Source organism: Rutilus rutilus (genome assembly GCF_951802725.1).
Source record: "Rutilus rutilus genome assembly, chromosome: 19".
In the NCBI taxonomy this organism is placed as follows: Eukaryota; Metazoa; Chordata; class Actinopteri; order Cypriniformes; family Leuciscidae; genus Rutilus; species Rutilus rutilus.
This window is the reverse complement of record NC_140232.1, coordinates 32,040,394-32,064,897: the sequence shown is the minus strand read 5'-3', so window position 1 is coordinate 32,064,897 and position 24,504 is coordinate 32,040,394. Positions and strand designations below refer to the sequence as shown.

The window sequence follows — 24,504 nt, the reverse complement described above, 5'->3', positions numbered from 1 at the left end:
ACAGATAGACACAGACATATAGAGATAGACAGACATAGACACAGACATATAGAGATAAACAGACAGATTGACAGACATAGATAGACAGACAGATAGACACAGACATATAGAGATAGACAGATAGACACAGACATATAGAGATAGACAGATAGACACAGACATATAGAGATAGACAGATAGACAGACATATAGAGATAGACAGACAGATAGACACAGACATATAGAGATAGACATATAGACAAAGAGATATAGAGATAGACAGACAGATAGACACAGACATATAGAGATAGACAGACAGATAGACACAGACATATAGAGATAGACATATAGACAAAGAGATATAGAGATAGACAGACAGATAGACACAGACATATAGAGATAGACAGATACAGCCATATAGAGATAGACAGATCGAGATAAATGTACAATGCTGATATAAACGTGCTGAAATCCTGAAAATAATGTTATTTACTTTCAATGACAGTCTGTATTTTTATATGCGTATTACGGATGTTGCCCCTAAATTGAAAGACAACATACAATGTCTACATGTACTGCAATAATGACAACCTAAAAACCCACTAGTACAGTTCACAGATCACCAAAACCTAAAATAGCTCAGGCACAGATTCATTTCTGGATGTCCTATTTGTTCCTGCTAACCTAAATATGGGGCAGATGTTCAAAGAAAAGTGATTCTACTCTGTATAATCTTCTCTTACCTGCTTTATAATAAAACTACATTGTAATGGATTCTCCTTTGCTGGAAAAATGACCCCAAGAAGTTTAGTTTTTCAGTCTTAAAATTAAGTTTTATTTTTACATTTGGGTTTTACAACTATTAAGATAAAGGGAACATAGTTCTGGGTTTGTTCATATACAGCAGGCCTGATTTCCATGTAAACGCACTCCATTATACAGAATCATTCTGCACCAATCAATCAACAGCTCAAAAGACAGTCACATGACTGCATTAATACACTGAATACTGTCAAGGACATGATTTAAATTTGCGAAAATTTATATAAAAATATCTAGAGCATTCTTTACCTCATAGGAACCATTCTGTATTAAAAAGCCGCAAATAAAACGACACACATCATAAGATGCCGAAAATCATAAGACATTATAAAACATGCACATCTGCACAAACAATTACTTAAGACTTAAAATATTTGTGTGTCCCTATTAAAAGAGATAAAAAGTCTCCCTTCCCACAAAGACTAATATATTGCATAAAATTAATGCCACAATTAGTTGTACCCATTAGGGACTCAATGTAGGGAATAAATGTAGCTATTCGGGAACCCTGCAACTTCAAGTCAATTGCACTTGTGGATAAATGTCAGGCATTAGACTGAGCGTTAGGTGAAGGAAACGTCCTGTTGCACCAGGCCAGAAGGGAGCGATCAGAGCATGAGGTTTTGTACAACTGATTCAGTGTTAATCATGATTATGCAAACTTATTAAACGGGATTTTGTGGGTTGCTTGAGGGTCGTTTTGGTTGCGTGTTCGAGACGTGGAAAAATAACCCAGCAGTGCATGGGGTTTCGGATTAAAGCTAAAACGGACAGATCAAAATGTGCAAAATAAAAAAAACCCCAAAACAAATACAGTAATACAACTAAAAATCCCTTCTCCGGCCTACAGTGTATCAATTAACGTAATAGAATAATCCAAAGGTTTTTTCGTGTACTACAGTGGTTAATATTAAGACTATGAGTTTCAGGAGAGAGGTTGTGCATGGATACCAGATTAGCATGTATCCCGCCTTACTCCTGGAGCTAGGAATGAGGACGAAGCAGTTTGAAATTCCTAATTCAGTTTCTCCTGGAATATGTAAAGGTTATTGACTGTCGCCAACGCAACAATGTTATCCTGAGGATGCCAGGAGGTGTAGAGGATCTTTCTGCTGAAGTCCAGGCAGTCCACGCCGATCTCGTTCCTCTTGCGTCTGCTCCCCGCACACACGCGCCAGGTCTTGAGCGGGAGGCCGGGGGAGCCGCTCTCCCACGAGGCCTCGAGGGTCGCGTCGCGCTGGGCGTCCCGATCGAACATCCGGAAGAAGTTGTTATAGGACCCCGTCATGACCTCACTGAGAATGGAGATGAAAAATAAGAGAGTAAATAGGCAGATCTAAATAGTCTGAAAAGTTACTAGCAAAATGTATCTATTAAAATGTAGGGCTGACCGAGATACATATACATATATATGTGGGTCATTGAATAAGGTTTTTAAAAGTGTAAAAAAATAGAATGGAGATATAACTATATTTGAAACCATTTTTTAGTTTACCTAGGTGTTAACAATAAGATTTTGTGGTTTGTACAATCAATTAACACTGTTTTTTGTCATTTTTTTACAAGATGGAAAAAATGTGTCACCAAAAAAGTCATTTGGTTTAACCACTGATTTGAAAGTTAGAAACTGATTTGACATTGATGTTGAGATAGTATATAGTGTGTACCACAGAAGAAATATTAAATAAAATTATCACTGATCTCATAAATGTAATCATTTATTGGACTCCAACATATTCAAGTAAAACATTGCACAGGGAAAAGAGAAAAGGGGAAATGTAAAAAAAAGAGCCTTATCTGCTTTATATTTGTATTATTGTAGTTCCTTTAGTTATTAAAAACAATATTATTCCATTTAAATATTTACTATATCGGTTTTACCGAATGACCTTTTGACACTTCAAAATCTTTAAAATACCTTTATATGTAGTAAAATATAATTAAAACCTTTTGGATTCAGTAAAAGAGATCAAGTTGTACTACCTTACATACTTTGGATGTTATATATTTGTTTTTTATTATTATTATTATTATTATTATTATTATTATTAAGGCCTTTGGACAAAAAAAAAAATGACCCGTCACGTCATTGACCCATATATATATATATATATTTGTGTGTGTATATCTTAGCCAAAAAGCCATTGCTGCAAAGTACAGTGAAAAATTGGCTAAAAAAATATCCAGTTTTCGATAACTAAGCTAAGGCAAAAATATTTTTAACAATTTTTCTTTTCAAATGTGAACAGAATAAATGTGTAAAATAAAGTGTTTAATTTCATTCACTTCAGCAGTTTTTACTGACATGTTTGAATGTTTGGGTCGATAAGATCTTTTAATGTTTTTGAAAGAAGTCTCTTCAGCCCACCATTTATATGAAAAAAAAAAAAAAATTGTGAAATATTATTTAAATTTAAAATCACTTGTTTTTAAATGTAATTTATTTCTGTGATCAAAGCTGAATTTTCAGCATCATTACTCCAGTCTTCAGTGTCACATGATCCTTCAGAAATCATTCTAATATGCTGATTTGCTGCTCAAGAAACTTAAAAAGAATTAAGATTCTTTGATGAATAAAAAGTTCAAAATTACAGCATTTACTTAATCTTTTGTAACATTATAAATGTCTTTACGGTCATTTTTGATCAATTTAATGCATCATCGCTGAATAAAAGTATCAATTTCTTTCAACCAAAAACAACAACCTCTTACTGACCCCAAACATTTCAATGGCAGTAATACATTTATAAATATAAAATTGTTATCTTTAATATCTGCAAACCCCCCCCAAAATTATCATAAATATTCTATTTAATGTAGTTTCATGTACTTAAGCTCAAAATCAGGACGTTTCGGAAACAGTATTGTGTGTGTCTGTATTTGTTAGTCAAAGATAAAAGCTCGAGTCTGATAAACTGTTCACAGTGATCTGGCAGGGAAGACCCCGCAGTGAGAACACACAGCTCATGCCTATTCAAGGTTTGATTTGCATTTGCTTTTATCATAAACTGAAGATGCTTTAGTCACTCATCTCATCTCAGAACATCTCCTCACCTGTCGTCGCCCCCCCAGCAGCACTCAAACTTATCAAAGATGCAGTCGTTCTCGTACAGAGAGCACAGCTTACTCCTGAGATAACCATGAACCTGATGAGAGAGAGAGATCAAAGTCACACAACACGCTGATGGTACTTCAGTGCTTCTGATATAAGGACACGATAGCAAAGAAAGCTCGTTTATGATTCAGGCCCTGTTTATATCTGGTGCTAAGATGCGTTTTGGTCGATCGGATCACAAGTGGATGACGCCCAATACAGGTGTAAACGGGTCTAAAATGTTTTGAGCTTACAGACTTTTGCAGACTAATTATTTCTAAATCCAATGTGCAAAAAGCTCAGAATTTATATTAACACTAATTGAAATATATCATTAATGTAGTGCATCATAAGCCAACTTTTCATAATCCAATTACATCCTGATGGCTTCTCCTTTAACTTACTGCTGAATATTCTGAGCCAAAAGACTTGCATTATGGAAAAATGATATTTTCAAGGAATGCAAAAATCACCACATTAAAATTTGAACAAGAAGTAAATTCCTGATGCCACCTAGTGGTCAATGTTGCTAAATCAGTATTTTGTTTAGAGGAGTAATTCACAAAAAGAAAATGAGCATTTACTAGTTTCAAGCCTCTTTCATGGAAAAGGTGAAACTTTAAAGAATGTCTTGGCTGTTTTTTTTCCCATGTAATTACAATTAATGTAGAGTCACGGTTAAAAAGAACACAAACATATTAGAAAAGCGGTTCATATGCTGTTTTCCAATTCTTCTGAATTCATAAAATATCTTTGATTTAAGTTGTTACTTGTTAATAATCCAGGGAGTCTTTAACTGCTGCAAGTGGATCATTGAGTCTGGATCGGCACGATGCGAGAACGAATCACTCTCAGACCATTTCATCTTTTACAAAGATCCAATTTAACAGAACGACTGGTTCACAAACTGGGCATTGCAACGTTTCATTAAGACGCCAAAGATGAATTTAAAGATAATGAGGGAAAATATTTAAATACTCAAACAAGGTATGACTTCTAAAAACCTGAAATTTAAACCTAAATTTTATACCATTTTATACCATAAGCGACTTTAATAATGCTTTTCTAAATTTTAAATCCCCAGTCCAAATGAAGTGCATGAATAAAAGCAGGACATTTACGATTATTATATAATCATACAACGATTATTGATAAATCATAGGATCGTGGTTATTCGATCTAATCCCAACTATTTTGCCAAAGAACATAATAAAAGAAAAGAAAAAGTTAAGTACCAAAGATTACAAAATTAAGGATTGTGGGTTTAATCAGACCGCATAATACTATATTAATTTTCAGAGAATTATACATGTATAATTTGTACTAAATTTGTATAAAGACGATTCTCAACTATGTTATGAAAGATAACGGAATGAATTGATACACCATTTTACTTTATGCAATATGTGGGTAAAATGGCCATAAATTAATATTCCCATTCAATACAATGTGTCTATACACTGTATCTAATTTGCACATTAATGTGTTCTTGGAGCAACATTTAATGAAAAAAGAAGTGTAATAATTGGAGTAATAATTAGCCACATTTTAATACTTCATTGGAATATTGATGTATAACTTATTTCCATATTCTCTTGTTGTGTCTCCCCAAATGCCTGATAAACATGATTTAAGTCCTGATGTCCTCTACAGTGGACATGTATGAAATCAATGCCCTGTTCTATAACAGAAAGTCATTTTTTTATTTGAAACCCCATAACGTTTTACTGAGATGTTGGTTTATGAAATACAATTTGAAAAGTAGTCCGATTTAAATTACAATTACAATATATTATCATATTTCCATAAGAGTGCTACATTTGATCACTAAATTAATGTCAGACATTTTTAAAGACCAAGGAGAAGTTGTTTTCATGGTGAAACCTCCAAACATTTGGTATCTCTGAAAAGCCCTTAATGTGCTCTTTACAGGACACCCAGGTTGTGACGTGTGGTGTCAGAGAAATTCACTAAAATATAATGTACACTACAGTGGACAAAAGTCTATTCCTGGGTCCCAGGAGGATATAATGTGTTAGGCTTACACTGTGATGTAAACAAAACATATTTAAATCATTAATCACAATTTTTTGGTATGGCAATTAATCGTCAGCACAAAATTCATGATCTCTACAGACATACCTGGTATATTTCCACCGGCCGACTCTCCATGTGAAGGTCCCAGATCTTGAGGGTCAGATAATCTCTGGTCATCATGTATCGGCCGCTGTGACTGAACTTGACGTCTGAGATGGATGAGATGATTTCAGAGAAGAAGGACCGTGTGCTGGGGTCCTCGGGTTCCTCAAACACTACGCAGAAACACACGATAAATGAGTTCTGAAGGGTTTACTCGATCAGTGAAAGGCAAGTGAAACTTCAGAGACTAACATTTTGAGTGTTGGTCACACAGAGCGGACGCCCGCATGTCACACAGGCGCACTGAGCCCTTGCTGCTGCCGTACACAAACGTGTTGCACTGGAGCGGGTGAAACTCTGAAGCCGTGATCACCTCCGTCAGCTCCTCCATGTTGGCCGGCTTGATGTCAACAATGTCTGAGTCAGTGGTTAAGGGCTAAACTTCAGTAAGACAGTGTATAATATGAGGAAAAAACATGAAAAACAATTCAAAGGAAGAGGTAAATCACCCAATCACCAGTGCTTTGCTAACTACTATGAAACATTCATCAAGATACATTCACTGGAGATGCAAAATTACATGAAATAGTCTTGTTTTCTGTGAAATTGATCAAAATGAAATGAGTTTTGCTTAAAACAAGAACAAATATCTGCAGAAAAATCGACTTAATTCAAAGGGAAACTCATTGACATTTGTTCTTGTTTTAAGCATAAACTCACTTAATTTTGTTAAATTGACTTAATTTTACATGCATCTCAGGTAAATGTATCAAAGACGATGTAAATAAATAAAAAACAGGACAAAAATACTGAGGAAGACATACATTTTTTACATTTCATGCAAAATTGAATGCCCTACCTTTATGAATTTAAGATTTTCAGCTCTGATTTAATAACTTTTTAAGACCCGCAGAAAATGTTGTTCACAGCGAATATCACTATAATTTATGTTTGTTTTATACTTATATTTTTCATTCCTGTTCTGTTCTGAATATCATTACATTTATAGTATTTGTTGTTGAGTGAGGGGAACTCAAATGTTTGCAGTGTTTATAATGTTTGTATTATTGTGTTATATACCAGTATTTTACATTATTTCTGAATGTAATAAAGTGTGACACACCGACGCAACTTATCTGTGTTTTCTGTCTCTCAAAGATGGTGCGATTTATCTTTCGGGAATTTTTTTTTAATGATTTCTGAAGGATCATGTGACACTGAATATGGTGCTGAAAATTCAGCTTTGATCACAAGGAATAAATTACATTTTAAAATATATTAAAATAGAATAAGTGCTATTTTAAATTGTAATAATATTTCACAATATTATTGTTTTTACTGTATTTTTGTAAAAAAAAAAAAAAAAAAAAAAAAAAAAAAAATTCCAGCCTTGGTGAGCAGAAGAGACTTTCAAAACCATATAAAACCAAAATCTTACTGACAGTAGTGCAAAATGTATAAACAGGATACTGAAGCTTCGGTCGGTGAAGTCCAGGTGCCATAGGTTGACCCTGAGGTCATCGGCGGACAGATACGTCTCGTTGTCGCTGTTGACTGAGATGGAGTTGATGTGGTAGGTGTGAGCGTTGGCGTAGACCCGCCGTGGACTCGCCTCCACCATCAGATCCATCGGCTGGAACACGGGAACCTGTGCGGAGCAAAGCGTGTTACTCCAATGGGTTTGTTAACGCATTAACATAATCCTGAGAGTGTGTGAGTCTGAACACACCCGTAGTGTTGTGAGCGATGACGGATGCCTGTAGCGGCCGTCCTCTTCTTTGAGGTTATACCCCTCTGGTCTCTTGTCTCGTTCACTGATTTTCCAGAGCTTGATGGTTTTATCTGTATGCAATACAATAATGAAGCACTGGCTACATGTATAAATGAGTCTGTATCTGCGCCAGTGTTAAACTAAAACAATTTTCAGTAATTGAACTAAAGCTCAAATAAAATATAAACACTGGATGAAAAACCTAAAAGAAAATAAGAAACGTTATCTTGGGAAATTAACTTAAATAGGTTCAACCTGAAGGACTAAAATGACTTTAAAACTAAATAGAATTATAAAAATGACAAATGCATGTAACAAAATGACAACTTTTGAAATTAAAATAAAAGTGAATTCAAAATATTAATAAATAATAGTATCTAAGAAATACTGAAATAACACTTCACTTCATCGGTTAGCTCACCGTTTGTCGACAACAGGAAGTGTGCAGCATTTTTCTGAGGAAGCCAGCGGATCTTGTTGATCTTTTCCTCGATTTCCAGACTCTTCAGATAGTCGAACTCTGGCTCGTGACTCTGGAACGTGCTGTAGACGTTATACTCCGCATGGCACTGTGGCAGGTTCTTACTCTGACAGGACACAGAAATGCCACATGTAAGGGATGAAACACAGCTAGATGTGCATTACATGATTTTAATGCACAGCTGCTGATTTTCCTCCTTGCGAGAACCAATGAGGTTCAATCTCGTGTTACGCAGCACGTTTGAGCTTCTGCGAGAACCAATGAGGTTCATTTTCGTGTTACGCAGCACGTTTGAGCTTCAGCAAGAACCAATGAGGTTCATTCTCGTGTTACGCAGCACGTTTGAGCTTCTGCGAGAACCAATGAGGTTAATTCTCGTGTTATGCATCACGTTTGAGCTTCTGCGAGAACCAATGAGGTTCATTCTCGTGTTACGCATCACGTTTGAGCTTCTGCGAGAACCAATGAGGTTCATTCTCGTGTTACGCATCACGTTTGAGCTTTAGCAAGAACCAATGAGGTTCATTCTCGTGTTACGCATCACGTTTGAGCTTTAGCAAGAACCAATGAGGTTCATTCTCGTGTTACGCAGCACGTTTGAGCTTCTGCGAGAACCAATGAGGTTAATTCTCGTGTTACGCATCACGTTTGAGCTTCTGCAAGAACCAATGAGGTTAATTCTCGTGTTACGCATCACGTTTGAGCTTTAGCAAGAACCAATGAGGTTAATTCTCGTGTTACGCATCACGTTTGAGCTTTAGCAAGAACCAATGAGGTTCATTCTCGTGTTACGCATCACGTTTGAGCTTTAGCAAGAACCAATGAGGTTCATTCTCGTGTTACGCATCACGTTTGAGCTTTAGCAAGAACCAATGAGGTTCATTCTCGTGTTACGCAGTACGTTTGAGCTTCCGCAATAACCAATGAGGTTAATTCTCGTGTTACGCAGCACGTTTGAGCTTCTGCGAGAACCAATGAGGTTAATTCTCGTGTTACGCATCACGTTTGAGCTTCTGCAAGAACCAATGAGGTTAATTCTCGTGTTACGCATCACGTTTGAGCTTTAGCAAGAACCAATGAGGTTCATTCTCGTGTTACGCAGCACGTTTGAGCTTCTGCAAGAACCAATGAGGTTAATTCTCGTGTTACGCATCACGTTTGAGCTTTAGCAAGAACCAATGAGGTTCATTCTCGTGTTACGCATCACGTTTGAGCTTCCGCAGGAACCAATGAGGTTCATTCTCGTGTTACGCAGAACGTTTGAGCTTTAGCAAGAACCAATGAGGTTCATTCTCGTGTTACGCAGAACGTTTGAGCTTTAGCAAGAACCAATGAGGTTCATTCTCGTGTTACGCAGAACGTTTGAGCTTTAGCAAGAACCAATGAGGTTCATTCTCGTGTTACGCAGAACGTTTGAGCTTCCGCAGGAACCAATGAGGTTCATTCTCGTGTTATGCATCACGTTTGAGCTTCAGCAAGAACCAATGAGGTTCATTCTCGTGTTACGCATCACGTTTGAGCTTCTGCAAGAACCAATGAGGTTCATTCTCGTGTTACGCAGAACGTTTGAGCTTTAGCAAGAACCAATGAGGTTCATTCTCGTGTTACGCATCACGTTTGAGCTTCCGCAGGAACCAATGAGGTTCATTCTCGTGTTACGCATCACGTTTGAGCTTCCGCAGGAACCAATGAGGTTCATTCTCGTGTTACGCATCACGTTTGAGCTTTAGCAAGAACCAATGAGGTTCATTCTCGTGTTACGCATCACGTTTGAGCTTCCGCAGGAACCAATGAGGTTCATTCTCGTGTTATGCATCACGTTTGAGCTTCCGCAGGAACCAATGAGGTTCATTCTCGTGTTATGCATCACGTTTGAGCTTCCGCAGGAACCAATGAGGTTCATTCTCGTGTTATGCATCACGTTTGAGCTTCTGCGAGAACCAATGAGGTTAATTCGTGTTACGCAGTACGTTTGAGCTTCTGCAAGAACCAATGAGGTTCATTCTCGTGTTATGCATCACGTTTGAGCTTCTGCGAGAACCAATGAGGTTAATTCGTGTTACGCAGTACGTTTGAGCTTCTGCGAGAACCAATGAGGTTAATTCGTGTTACGCAGAACGTTTGAGCTTTAGCAAGAACCAATGAGGTTCATTCTCGTGTTACGCATCACGTTTGAGCTTCCGCAGGAACCAATGAGGTTCATTCTCGTGTTACGCATCACGTTTGAGCTTCCGCAGGAACCAATGAGGTTCATTCTCGTGTTATGCATCACGTTTGAGCTTCTGCGAGAACCAATGAGGTTAATTCGTGTTACGCAGTACGTTTGAGCTTCTGCGAGAACCAATGAGGTTAATTCGTGTTACGCAGAACGTTTGAGCTTTAGCAAGAACCAATGAGGTTCATTCTCGTGTTACGCATCACGTTTGAGCTTCCGCAGGAACCAATGAGGTTCATTCTCGTGTTACGCATCACGTTTGAGCTTCCGCAGGAACCAATGAGGTTCATTCTCGTGTTACGCATCACGTTTGAGCTTCTGCGAGAACCAATGAGGTTAATTCGTGTTACGCAGTACGTTTGAGCTTCCGCAATAACCAATGAGGTTCATTCTCGTGTTACGCATCACGTTTGAGCTTCCGCAGGAACCAATGAGGTTCATTCTCGTGTTACGCATCACGTTTGAGCTTCCGCAGGAACCAATGAGGTTCATTCTCGTGTTACGCATCACGTTTGAGCTTCTGCGAGAACCAATGAGGTTCATTCTCGTGTTACGCAGCACGTTTGAGCTTCTGCGAGAACCAATGAGGTTAATTCTCGTGTTACGCATCACGTTTGAGCTTCTGCAAGAACCAATGAGGTTAATTCTCGTGTTACGCATCACGTTTGAGCTTTAGCAAGAACCAATGAGGTTAATTCTCGTGTTACGCATCACGTTTGAGCTTTAGCAAGAACCAATGAGGTTCATTCTCGTGTTACGCATCACGTTTGAGCTTTAGCAAGAACCAATGAGGTTCATTCTCGTGTTACGCATCACGTTTGAGCTTTAGCAAGAACCAATGAGGTTCATTCTCGTGTTACGCAGTACGTTTGAGCTTCCGCAATAACCAATGAGGTTAATTCTCGTGTTACGCAGCACGTTTGAGCTTCTGCGAGAACCAATGAGGTTAATTCTCGTGTTACGCATCACGTTTGAGCTTCTGCAAGAACCAATGAGGTTAATTCTCGTGTTACGCATCACGTTTGAGCTTTAGCAAGAACCAATGAGGTTAATTCTCGTGTTACGCATCACGTTTGAGCTTTAGCAAGAACCAATGAGGTTCATTCTCGTGTTACGCATCACGTTTGAGCTTCTGCAAGAACCAATGAGGTTAATTCTCGTGTTACGCATCACGTTTGAGCTTTAGCAAGAACCAATGAGGTTCATTCTCGTGTTACGCAGCACGTTTGAGCTTCTGCAAGAACCAATGAGGTTAATTCTCGTGTTACGCATCACGTTTGAGCTTTAGCAAGAACCAATGAGGTTCATTCTCGTGTTACGCATCACGTTTGAGCTTCCGCAGGAACCAATGAGGTTCATTCTCGTGTTACGCAGAACGTTTGAGCTTTAGCAAGAACCAATGAGGTTCATTCTCGTGTTACGCAGAACGTTTGAGCTTTAGCAAGAACCAATGAGGTTCATTCTCGTGTTACGCAGAACGTTTGAGCTTTAGCAAGAACCAATGAGGTTCATTCTCGTGTTACGCAGAACGTTTGAGCTTCCGCAGGAACCAATGAGGTTCATTCTCGTGTTATGCATCACGTTTGAGCTTCAGCAAGAACCAATGAGGTTCATTCTCGTGTTACGCATCACGTTTGAGCTTCTGCAAGAACCAATGAGGTTCATTCTCGTGTTACGCAGAACGTTTGAGCTTTAGCAAGAACCAATGAGGTTCATTCTCGTGTTACGCATCACGTTTGAGCTTCCGCAGGAACCAATGAGGTTCATTCTCGTGTTACGCATCACGTTTGAGCTTCCGCAGGAACCAATGAGGTTCATTCTCGTGTTACGCATCACGTTTGAGCTTTAGCAAGAACCAATGAGGTTCATTCTCGTGTTACGCATCACGTTTGAGCTTCCGCAGGAACCAATGAGGTTCATTCTCGTGTTATGCATCACGTTTGAGCTTCCGCAGGAACCAATGAGGTTCATTCTCGTGTTATGCATCACGTTTGAGCTTCCGCAGGAACCAATGAGGTTCATTCTCGTGTTATGCATCACGTTTGAGCTTCTGCGAGAACCAATGAGGTTAATTCGTGTTACGCAGTACGTTTGAGCTTCTGCAAGAACCAATGAGGTTCATTCTCGTGTTATGCATCACGTTTGAGCTTCTGCGAGAACCAATGAGGTTAATTCGTGTTACGCAGTACGTTTGAGCTTCTGCGAGAACCAATGAGGTTAATTCGTGTTACGCAGAACGTTTGAGCTTTAGCAAGAACCAATGAGGTTCATTCTCGTGTTACGCATCACGTTTGAGCTTCCGCAGGAACCAATGAGGTTCATTCTCGTGTTACGCATCACGTTTGAGCTTCCGCAGGAACCAATGAGGTTCATTCTCGTGTTATGCATCACGTTTGAGCTTCTGCGAGAACCAATGAGGTTAATTCGTGTTACGCAGTACGTTTGAGCTTCTGCGAGAACCAATGAGGTTAATTCGTGTTACGCAGAACGTTTGAGCTTTAGCAAGAACCAATGAGGTTCATTCTCGTGTTACGCATCACGTTTGAGCTTCCGCAGGAACCAATGAGGTTCATTCTCGTGTTACGCATCACGTTTGAGCTTCCGCAGGAACCAATGAGGTTCATTCTCGTGTTACGCATCACGTTTGAGCTTCTGCGAGAACCAATGAGGTTAATTCGTGTTACGCAGTACGTTTGAGCTTCCGCAATAACCAATGAGGTTCATTCTCGTGTTACGCATCACGTTTGAGCTTCCGCAGGAACCAATGAGGTTCATTCTCGTGTTACGCATCACGTTTGAGCTTCCGCAGGAACCAATGAGGTTCATTCTCGTGTTACGCATCACGTTTGAGCTACCGCAATAACCAATGAGGTTCATTCTCGTGTTACGCAGTACGTTTGAGCTTCTGCGAGAACCAATGAGGTTCATTCTCGTGTTACGCAGCACGTTTGAGCTTCTGCGAGAACCAATGAGGTTCATTCTCGTGTTACGCAGCACGTTTAAATTAATCAAAGATCTTCATTTGTGTTTCGAAGATGAACGAAAATTTTACAGGTTTGGAACGACATGAGGGTAAGTAATTAATGACAGAATTTTCATTTTTGGATGAACTATGCCTTTAGGGTTAATACTAGACAGAAATTCAGGTGATACTGTTCAGTTAAACAGCCTCTGAATAAAACCGTTGCCTATGAATAAGAAATATTGATCTGAGTTGTAATATATTATCAGCTCTTTAAACACAGCTTCCATGTAAAAAGCAGTTGCTAGCAAGCGGTAAGCTCAAACTAGACGGACATTTAAGGGATATGGTACATTCATTCAACTTATTACACGGTATTTCACCACATAAATAATTATGAGAGTAAGAGATATTGATTTGAGATGAAACTGTTTAAAAATCATACTTTTTTGTTATATTATAATCCATTATAGTGTACAAAACAATCGTAAGAAAGAGTGAATCCGCAATACCGGATGACATAATTAAATAACTATATACAAAATATTTATTTGAATTTTAATATTTTATTAGCTCACCAAACGCAAAACTTCCACGAGGAACAACCGTTACTGGCAAGCGTAAAGCGCCAACTTCAGTTACCCAGATGAGCCTGTGTTATTAGTGTTTACCGGTTATTATAGGGGGATAAAATATTGCCGGATGCGATTAACCAATCAGAATCAAGTATTCCACAGAGCCGTGTAATAATGGTACACAAGTAACGCTAAAATACCACTGCGTTGCATATTATTAAAGGCATAATCCATCCATAAATGAAGCTTTTAATATTGCATATTCAAACCCGGCGTGTCGGCACGTGAGAACCAATAACATTCTGTATGTTGCCAGGGTTGAATATGGCCTCCTATTGCATTTTGAATAACAATTTCAAGCCCATTTACGCTCCACCCTTCAACTGTTCTGCGTAATGACCAGTAATCCATCTCACCTCTTGCTCTTGCTGGAAGATCACTATTCTTCCGCCCCGGTCTCCTGTGGCCAAAAGCTCCCCAGAATGATTGAACTCCACCGCAGAAATGATGTCAGCTGCAACACACACACACACACACACACACACACAATAATGAATAATTGACAAGATCAACTATGAGACCATATTGTTTCGCTGAATGTTTCTGAGAATATAAGTGACTCTTGTATTTGTGCGTGTGTGGGCGGGCACATGCGGAGCCTGGCATTAAAAGCATCTCAGGCATCTGCACACGCAGTGCCATCCAGCAACCCCCCATCCCAGCATTCCCCAAGAATAACAATCTCTCTCTCTTTCTGTCTGTCTGTCGTATTATTGTGACGGGCAACAGCGTGGTGCTGGGCCGTGCCATGTTCTGACTCAACCCAGAGAACAAATCCTTTATGTTTACAACAATTTAACCTCATATATAAATATATATAAACATAACGAAACATATTTTGACACGAACGGTCCGAATTCACAACTGAAACGCCACTAAACTTTAAAAACTGTTACAGAACATCATTCTCAGAGCTCTTGAAGGTTTATTCATAATTACTTACTAAATTATCATTTGATAAATATAGCACTCAAAAGGGCACTTTGTAGCTGATAGAATATTTTATAGTAAATAAAAAGTTATATACAAATCTTATGTACAAATCTACAAATATTATTTCCACTTGTCATGTTACATTTCATTTTAAATGTCAAGTTTTTACAGATTTCCATAAATATTTGATTAATATTAATATCGTGATTAATCGCATCTAACATAAACATTTTAGTTTACATAATATATGCGTGTGTATATATATTATATGTGTGTGCACATGACATGTGTCTATATATATATATATATATACACACACACACACACACATACATACATACACATATATACTGGTATATATATATATATTATATAAATAAATATAGTAATATTTATGCACACGCATATGTAAACAAAAACTTTTATGTTAGATGCGATTAATCGATTTGAAAGCACTAATAAATTCGTTATTACTTGTCTTTGGTTGTGAAGTTTATGATATAATATGATATGATATATCATATTTCTTTTAATAATAAAATTCAGGACCAAAGATGGTAAAAGACTTAGAAAAATAATAACAATTTCATTACAAAACTACAGATTTGATAACTGGGATAATATCCAGCACTGTCACACAAAAAATGATACTGAGAAGAAATTTTGAAGATCCTATGTTAATTTAATATTGTTTTACAGCAGTAACTGTGGTGTTTTGGGGTTGTGGGTTTATTGTGGTGTCAGGGACGTGTCTTACCTTCAGCTACATCATCATCTACGGCTCCTTTGACCTGGGACAGACACCAGCGGCTCTGGCCGTCTCCATCTCCTGGAACCGAAGACAAATTCACACTGTATGTCCAACACGAGGACCACATTAAAACCCCCCTTTATCTGTGTCCACTTCAACAAACAGTTCTGATCGAGAAATCTTCATGAAACACAGACATATCCAGTGAGTTCACATGGATTTGAGAACGAGCTGTTGATCAGGACTGTGTCCAGCAGTGTGTGCCAAACATCTGAGCACAGCAGCATCAAACATCTGACGATCTACACATGCATCAGACACAGAGGTGGGACCTTATTTCTGCTTCACCATGACTCGCGATTCAAGAGCAGCTTTAAATCACAATCACCATACACACATTTAACAATCTCCAAGCATTTCAGACCACAAAACGTGTCGGGAATATCAGCTTTACTTTCTAAGCGACGCAATACACCGCATAACATTACGTGACTGCATGAATCATATTTAATATAGCGAAATTAAAGTTGCTTATATATACCGTCCATGCTGGGCTGGATCTGAATCAGTCCTGGGCCTGTTTATTTTTCGATGTTGATTTCAAGCGTCTTTTCCTCTGACTCGGTTACTTCATAAAGATATTTTAACAAGAGAATGTTTGTTTTCTTAACACAGTGCTGGAATACGGTTTGATTTCATAATTCCCTCCGTACAGAAGCGTGTTTAGCTCTTCTATCATTCCGCACACACGCGCTGGTTGTGCGTGATCCGGTGACGTCACGACTCACGCAAAGAAGGCGAAGCCCGACAGCGACCTCGCGCGGCCACCATCCAAAAACACATTGTTTTTTTTAGATAAATACTTAAAGGGATAGTTCACCCTAAATGAAAAGTCTATCATCATCATAGACAGTATATAAACTGGACACAGCGACCCCATTGGACTCAATGGAGAAAAGTGAAGTCAATTAAAAGCTCTTACTTCCTGATGGCTGAGCGTACTGCGCAGACTCAAACTGAGCTTGACGAAGTTGATGTGACGTGAGCATCCCGTCTGTCTTCTAGTAGCTGTGCCAAGAGAAATCTGAATCATTCCCTTCCGAATCTTGCAGAGACGGAGAGTGTGAGTAGGAGGTGTCCATGAGCCAGGAGCAGGAGAAACTTTTGCTAAGTATTCTGATTAATTATTTTGTCATTTTGCCTCCACGTCCCCCCGATTGCCCGTGAGCTTCTCCTCCTGTCCATACGGTAATCTCTCTACTGTGTGACAGAGAGTCACGTGGTTATGACGCAATCGTTAGCCTATTTTTTTACAAAATCTGCTTCTACGGGGCCATAATGTAAGATACAAGGTAATGGAGCCTTTTATACATTTTCGTGTTTCTTTAGAAATAAATAATGGACAAATGGAGTCTTTAAACGCCTCAGATGTAAAGTTATTCGCTGTCAAAGTGACGCCAAAATGAATGGGAGTCAATGGAATGCTAACAGCAGGTGGGGGTCCGCTAATCAATGGCGGCGCCCGGGGAAGCTTCAATATTTTACGAAACATTGGCCCCCTGGTCATCATAGATATGGATAATATTGAGTTGTTCCAAACCTGTATGAATTTCTTTCTTCTGCTGAACGCAGAAGAAGATATTTAGAAGAATATGGGTAATCAAACAGTTGAACCACTGACTTCCACTATGGAAATCAATATGGCCCCCACAGCTGTTTGGATGAACTGGACCTTCAAGTCGTGATGACAATTTGTAGGCCAAAACGGAAGGTTTTACGATATACTAATAGTTGAGTTAAAAAGAAAATAATAATAATAATTATGTGGGAATATTTTGGTATCTCACGATTCGATTCTTGAGGTCATGAATAGAGCTCTCGGATTTCATCAAAAATATCTTAATTTGTGTTCCGAAGATGAACAAAGGTCTTACGGGTTTGGAACTAAATGAGAGTGAGTAATAATGGCAATTTTCATTTTTGGGTGAACTATCCTTAATGAAACGGATGGCAACAGTTTATGAGGCTGCTGTCCCTTTAAGAACAAATGCACGGACCTAATGTACTCCTGTTTACTTTCGCATAGGTCATAACAGACTGTGTTTACATGAAAACTCCACACGATGTGCATTTTGACATAATTGTGTGTGTATTTGACCGTTCAAGAGCAATAAACTGTGAAAGAGAACTTAATTCGGAACCGTGTGCATCTGAGAGGCGGCATCTAATCTGTGCGCACGCTTCAGCTGTGTTCATCAGGGCGAACACCGCATTTTCACGGCTTATTGTTATTAATAACACTCTAACGTGTCAATAACTTGAAACAGTACAGCGAAATTTAAGAAATGTAACACTTTAGAATATCGATTTTTTTTTTTTTTTTTTTTTTGTTAATCGATGCGAATCGGCAGAAGATAGAATCGCGTTTGGTATGTATGTGAATTGATATCTCCACCCCTAATAATGACAACCAATTCCCTCTGTAATTTAGTATTCTTGTGTGTAATTTATGCTAGATCCAAACGCAAAAGTCTCTTCAAGTGGTGTGATGATAGGTCCAGATTTAATTCAGGTGCTGGTCATAAAATTAGAATATCATCAAAAAGTTGATTTATTTTAAGAATTCAACTTAACAGGTGAAACTAATCTATTATATAGACTCATTACATGCAAAGTGAGATATTTCAAGCCTTTATTTGTTATAATGTTGATGATTATGGCTTACAGCTTATGAAACCCACAAAATCAAAATCCCAGAAAATTAGAATATTACATGAAATCACACAGTCATTGAACCAGGTTTTGGTTCTTTTGGCAGTGTGGGCAGGTGCAAATCCTGCTGGAAAATCAAAATAAAGTCAGCATCTCCATAAAGCTTGTCTGCTGAAGGAAGCATGAAGTGCTCTGAACATGTCCTGGTAGACGGCTGCGTTGAGTGGACAGCACAGTGGACCAACACCAGCCGATGACCAACACAGACTGTGGAAACTTCACACTGGACTTCAAGCATCTTGGATTATGTGCCTCTCCATTCTTCCTCCAGACTCTGGGACCTTGGTTTCCAAATGAGATGCAAAATTTGCTCTCATCAGAAAAGAGGACTTTGGTCCACTGTGCTTTATTAAATCCAGAGTCAACGCAGCCGTCTACCAGGACATGTTCAGAGCACTTCATGCTGACTTCATTATCCAGCAGGATTTGCACCTGCCCACACTGCCAAAAGAACCAAAACCTGCTTCAATGACCATGGTATCACTGTGTAGTTACTGTGTGAATATTCTAATTTTCTGAGATTTTGATTTTGTGGGTTTCATAAGCTGTAAGCCATAATAATCAAAATTATAACAAATAAAGGCTTGAAATATCTCACTTTGCATGTAATGAGTCTATATAATAGATTAGTTTCACCTGTTAAGTTGAATTCTTAAAATAAACCAACTTTTTGATGATATTCTAATTTTATGACCAGCACCTGTACTTATATCGTGAATTGAAACACTTTAAAGTATGAATTTATATAGATTTTCAACTGTTTTGGCAGATTGTCTCTGGGTGCTGCATTTTTGAGATAAAACATATTGGTTATTTATTAAGAAATATTCCAGGTGTGTCTTTATTTTTCCTTTCTCTACTGAACGGTTTATCTATTTACAAGTTTTTTTTGGAATGTTTGTATCTTTAACTCGTATCTTTTGTAAAATCCTTTCAGCTAAGAAAACCAGTTAGCCTACTTGATGACATCATCTTCCAGGAAGTGACATTATTTTTGTGGGAAATCAACAGCACCAACATTAGTAAGTATTAGCAATGGGTTAGATGAATTATGTGTTGTTTTGTGCCATTAGTTGGTTTGTGTCACCAAACCTGTTTGGTAAAATCACACAAATGGATTTGATATCAACATTTTCAAACTATTTTAAAATCAAAATGACCTTGATGTCCACATGTAAACTCTCAACCCCTCATTAACTAGATCTTTATTTACATCCTATTTATTTTCTTGCTCTAGTATACATAATTAAGTTATAATTAAAATGTTTTAAGTTGAAGTTTATTTTCACCACAGCTGCATTTATTGAATGAAAAATATGAAGCTGTTTTCAACACTGATAATCAGAAATGTTTATTGAGCATCAAATCAGCATATTAGAATGATTTCTGAAGGATCATGTGACACTGAAGACTGGAGTAATGATGCTGAAAATTCAGCTTTGATCACAGGAATAATTGTAATATATATTAAGATAGAAAACAGGTATTTTAAATTGTAATAATATTTCACAATATGACTGTTTTTACAGTATTTTTAATCAAATGAATGTAGCTTTAAGAACAGAAGAGACTTCTTTTAAAAAATCTTGCTGACCCCAAACTTTGGACAGTAGTGTGTGTGTGTGTGTATATATCTATATATCTATATATACACACACATTATGTCAGATTATTGTGGTTTTCCATAAATCCGGTCCACACCTTAGATGATACGGTTTTGAGAACAAGCAATAAGAAAGAGATGAGAAATCACAGACTGGCTATTGATTAACCAATAATGCATTATTTTTTGCAATAGTGCATTAACTGAAATTGTATCTCTAAAACAAATTAGTATCAAGCTGTAAAAGCAGAATAAATATATTTGAATGTGTGCTAGGTAGTGCAGCCCAGAGGCATTATTTGTATGACATGGCCCATAAAGATCAATTTCTCCTATTAAACAGAAACACATGGCATGTCTTGGATCTGGATCCCCAGGTCTTTTTAGCAAGTGAATTGATTTAGACCAAAACAAAAGCTTTATGAGCCTTTTGATTTTCATTGCAATTCCCTTGATCCTAATTAGCACAAGTTGAACGATTTCAAACAAAGGCTTTCACTGTGTATTGTGTAACTTTAGTGTACTGCATATTGCACAGTTTCTGCTGCATATTTGTGACTACTTTTAGAAAAGTCTGAAATCTAAGCCTTCATTTCATATGGTGGTATCCTACATTGTTGTCACATGATCTCACTACTTGTTTAATTTTTACGGCCTGCGAAGGGAGCATTTATCAGGTTGCGAATGCCATCATAGTGTGCTTTGATTGTATACTGAACTTTTTGGCAAATGTAGTGGGTCATCTGTGTATTTTATGCAGAAAATGTGGGAAAACCACTATTCTAAAATAATAATAATAATTCCAAACATAAGATTCCAGCCAAAGTTTCACTTCTAGGACTAAAAATGCAACATGAGATTTATTATTTTGTCCAAATATCTCTTTCATAATGATAGTAAAATAGCTATAGCTGGCCTAACTATTCGAAGAACAGTATCTTGAAATTTGTCAACATTTAATCACCTGTTAGAAACATGTCATCATAGATCCTGCCGGCAGGTGGCAGTGTGTTCCTACTTATTGATCAAGACCAGCCTGAATACCTTATGGCAGCTAAACCACTTTAACTTATCAATAATTGAATAGTTAATTGAGATAACCAAAATGTAACACCCCCTGAGAGGATTTAGTTAATGATTACTGTGGATTTCTGAATTAATGTCCAAGAAATATTGCCATTTCTCACATCAAAGCCTGTTGAAATATTAATGCAATAACTAGCATGAATACATAAACATGTTTGATAGGTGAAAACGTAACTATTTTTCAGTAATGAGATGATTTTCTTAGGGGGTTTAAAGAGAACATGTAATCAGACCTATTTTATTTTTAATACACATTCATGGTATTACTGTACACGACTAATCAGCTCACATAATTCCAAGAGAATCAGAATAAAAAATAAACAAACAAATAAAAGAAAATTATGAAGATAACTTTTAATAACAATAAAAAATAAATAATAAAAAGTACATTAAAATAGATAGATAGATAGATAGACAGACATATAGATGATAGATAGACAGACTGATATATATAGATAGATAGATAGATAGATACACACACACACAGACAGATAGATAGATAGACAGCTAGATAGATAATAGATAGACAGACATAGATAGATAGATAGATAGATAGATAGATAATAGATAGACAGACATAGATAGATAGATAGATAGATAAACAGACAGACAGCTAGATAGATAGATAGATAATAGATAGACAGACATAGATAGATAGATAGACAGGCAGACATATAGATGATAGATAGACAGACTGATAGATAGATAGATAGATAGATAAACAGACAGACAGCTAGATAGATAGATAATAGATAATAGATAGATAGATAGATAGATAGATAGATGATATATAGCTATTGTTAAATGAAATTACTTGATGCAACATCTGTTTTACAAACTGATTTACGCTTCCATGATAGTCATTACTATTATCTTGTGAGAATATTGTTTACATGATTAAAGATATTGTTTACAGATCATTTGAAGAGAATATTAGATTAGATCCTGTTAAGTATGTCATTTTTCTGCCACTGAATTGCAAAACGCAGTAATGATTGTTTCCAAACAGATTTCCCATCTGCTGTTTCATCGATACATCACGCCACTGGACGAGCCAGAAGTTGATGCGTCGGGACACAGAATCAAACAGGTCAGTGTTTTGAAAGCACCACATATTCACAGACTTACTTTTAGCTGACTTTACATATCAAACTCTAGTGTGTAAATCAATGTTACTGTCATGACTGATACTTCAAGTCATGCTATTAGTTTTTAAAGCAATCAGATTTTACACCGTAAGATTTCATCTGTCAGATGATAAAACAGTTGAAAATTCTGTATCTGATTCACTGAGAATGAGCAACCACTGAAAACACCTTCATACCTGTATCATTGCTGTAGTTAATGTTATGTTTTCTATAAAATCTGGTTCAGCATCTGTACTCTTTCGCTCAGGTGTCCTTGCAGAAGTGTGTTTTAGGCCCTGCATCCCACAGTCACACAGGATCAGCTGATGGAGAGAGTGAAAGTTAACACGTCCATGACCAAACAAAAGAAGAAACGGCTGTGGTTTTACCTCTGTGCCCTGGTATATAAGATCACAAACATGGCCTTCTGCCAGTGGCTACCCATATGTCACGCACTCCCTCCACATAAATTCACCAGGCTTTACTTTGATTAAAATATAAATCATAATTTATGTACTGCCCAGGGCCGCCATTTCATCAAATGCTGATAAAAACAGGAAAACATGGAATGATGAGTAAAGAAAACCCCTGGAACTCTTCAGGCTCCTTTACATGAGTCATGTCAGGGTTCGAGGACCTCTCACGTGCAGCTTTGACCTCAGCATGAAACGCATTGCTGACAGCTTCACCGAAGGACTATTACGAGGTTGCTAAGAAGCAAGAAAGTAGAAGGTGTACATGGGGAAAATAATAGCGAGGCGATTGGAACATGCATTTGAGATTAGAATAGAGAAAGTCCTGGCGATTGCTTTAATGCATCAGTTTATGATTTTTGCCATTTCAAACTCACATACACATAAGTCAAGTTCAGTGTCATTGTATGTCAAAGTATGTAGGCTATGTCAAATGTATGAATGTCAAAGTTGAAACTTTACATCACTTTATATTATAAAATGTGGATTTTATACATTTATTTCTTATTTAAACAAAATCCTGTCATCCAGCCATCTCCTCCCTTCCTCTTTCATCCTCATCACGCAAAAATGTAGTGTAATTTTAGGTGGACAGACAGATCAATACAGTACAAAGAACATACAAAATTATAATTTTCTGTTAACCAAATGCTTTGTGCCGTTATTTGTTGCATAGTGACGTACATGTTCAAGATTCTGCCCAATACGCTGTATTTAATATATCATGATGACTCAAGAGTTGAGTAGCCTATTTGGGCTAAATCTGTGCAGGTTTGGCTTACACGAACTTCCCCAGAAAAGTGAGTAAACATAATAACACACCAAATTGGCTAGTGATTTGACAGCGTTACCCACTACAGTTGATTTTTGCCCACATTTGGCGGGTTAGTGGGTGTTAATTTCAAACCACTATATATATATATATATATAAAGCATTCAACAGCCCCATAGTATATATCAATCGGTTGTGGGCCCTGTGTCTCATCTGGTTGCCCGTTGACGGCAACATTGCTCAAAAAGTTGCCCTGTGTCTCATCACCTTAAAGGGGTCATATAATGGTACTGTACATGCACTTTTACAAGTTGATTGTACTGAAATGTGTGTTGGCAGTGCCTGTACACAACCATCATAAAATGATAAAAATCCATCCAGTGTTTTTTTTTAAATCTTCTTATATGTTTTCCCCTGTCTCAAATCGACGCCCCTCCCACGATTGTTGATTGACAGCAGCGTTTCAACACAGACCCGCCCTCGCTCGTGAGTCAATCATAGTCCGCACGGACCGGCGCGGTCATTGTTGATACGCTGGAGCACTGTCTATGAGCAGAATGGCGTCTAAGCGATTGTGGTGTTCTGTTCTTGGGTGTAATAAGCAACACAGCAGTCATTTTGATTTTGATCAATGTCAATGCTTTCATGTTTGCGCTAATCATTTCACACACCAGACTGCTTTACAAACGAGGTCAGTAACGTTATAAAGCTGGTTTTGCTAAGAAGCTGCTCCTGAAAAAAGGATCGGTACCAACTATTCGTGTTCCTGCTGAACCTCCAGAAGAAGAAGTGAGTGTAACGTTTTATTAACCTTTATATTAATATTTATATTAATCTTTGCAAATCGCTTGCACGCTTCACGATGAATGCGGCTGTTTACACTCAGGGT

General features: G+C 37.7%; 1 protein-coding gene across 2 annotated transcripts; it reads right to left on the bottom strand.

Moving 5' to 3' along the window:
- Window positions 1-795: 795 nt before the first annotated feature.
- ppp2r2aa (protein phosphatase 2, regulatory subunit B, alpha a) lies at window positions 796-16,608 on the bottom strand. Of its 2 annotated transcripts, XM_084389051.1 has the most exons (10): window positions 16,324-16,608; window positions 15,789-15,860; window positions 14,455-14,552; window positions 8,227-8,392; window positions 7,764-7,876; window positions 7,505-7,682; window positions 6,287-6,451; window positions 6,038-6,207; window positions 3,856-3,947; window positions 796-2,096 (listed from the first exon to the last, which is right to left on the bottom strand). In XM_084389051.1, exons 1-10 carry the CDS (start codon window positions 16,328-16,330, stop codon window positions 1,817-1,819), a joined length of 1,341 nt encoding a protein of 446 aa, XP_084245177.1. In that variant the 5' UTR covers window positions 16,331-16,608; the 3' UTR covers window positions 796-1,816. The 2 variants fall into 2 exon arrangements, with proteins under 2 accessions (XP_084245177.1, XP_084245176.1); XM_084389050.1 differs by lacking the exon at window positions 16,324-16,608 and having other exon boundaries at window positions 15,789-15,999.
- Window positions 16,609-24,504: the final 7,896 nt, after the last annotated feature.

What these genes read in the sequence shown, in the direction of transcription:
- ppp2r2aa (XM_084389050.1), bottom strand. Translation starts at nt 15,909, where the DNA reads ATGTGGTCCTCGTGTTGGACATACAGTGTGAATTTGTCTTCGGTTCCA. An exon ending in TCTTCCAGCAAGAGCAAGAG is followed by an intron (nt 8,393 to 14,454) that starts GTGAGATGGATT and finishes GTGTCCTGTCAG; the next exon opens with AGTAAGAACCTGCCACAGTG. An exon ending in GTGTGACCAACACTCAAAAT is followed by an intron (nt 6,208 to 6,286) that starts GTTAGTCTCTGA and finishes GTTTCTGCGTAG; the next exon opens with TGTTTGAGGAACCCGAGGAC.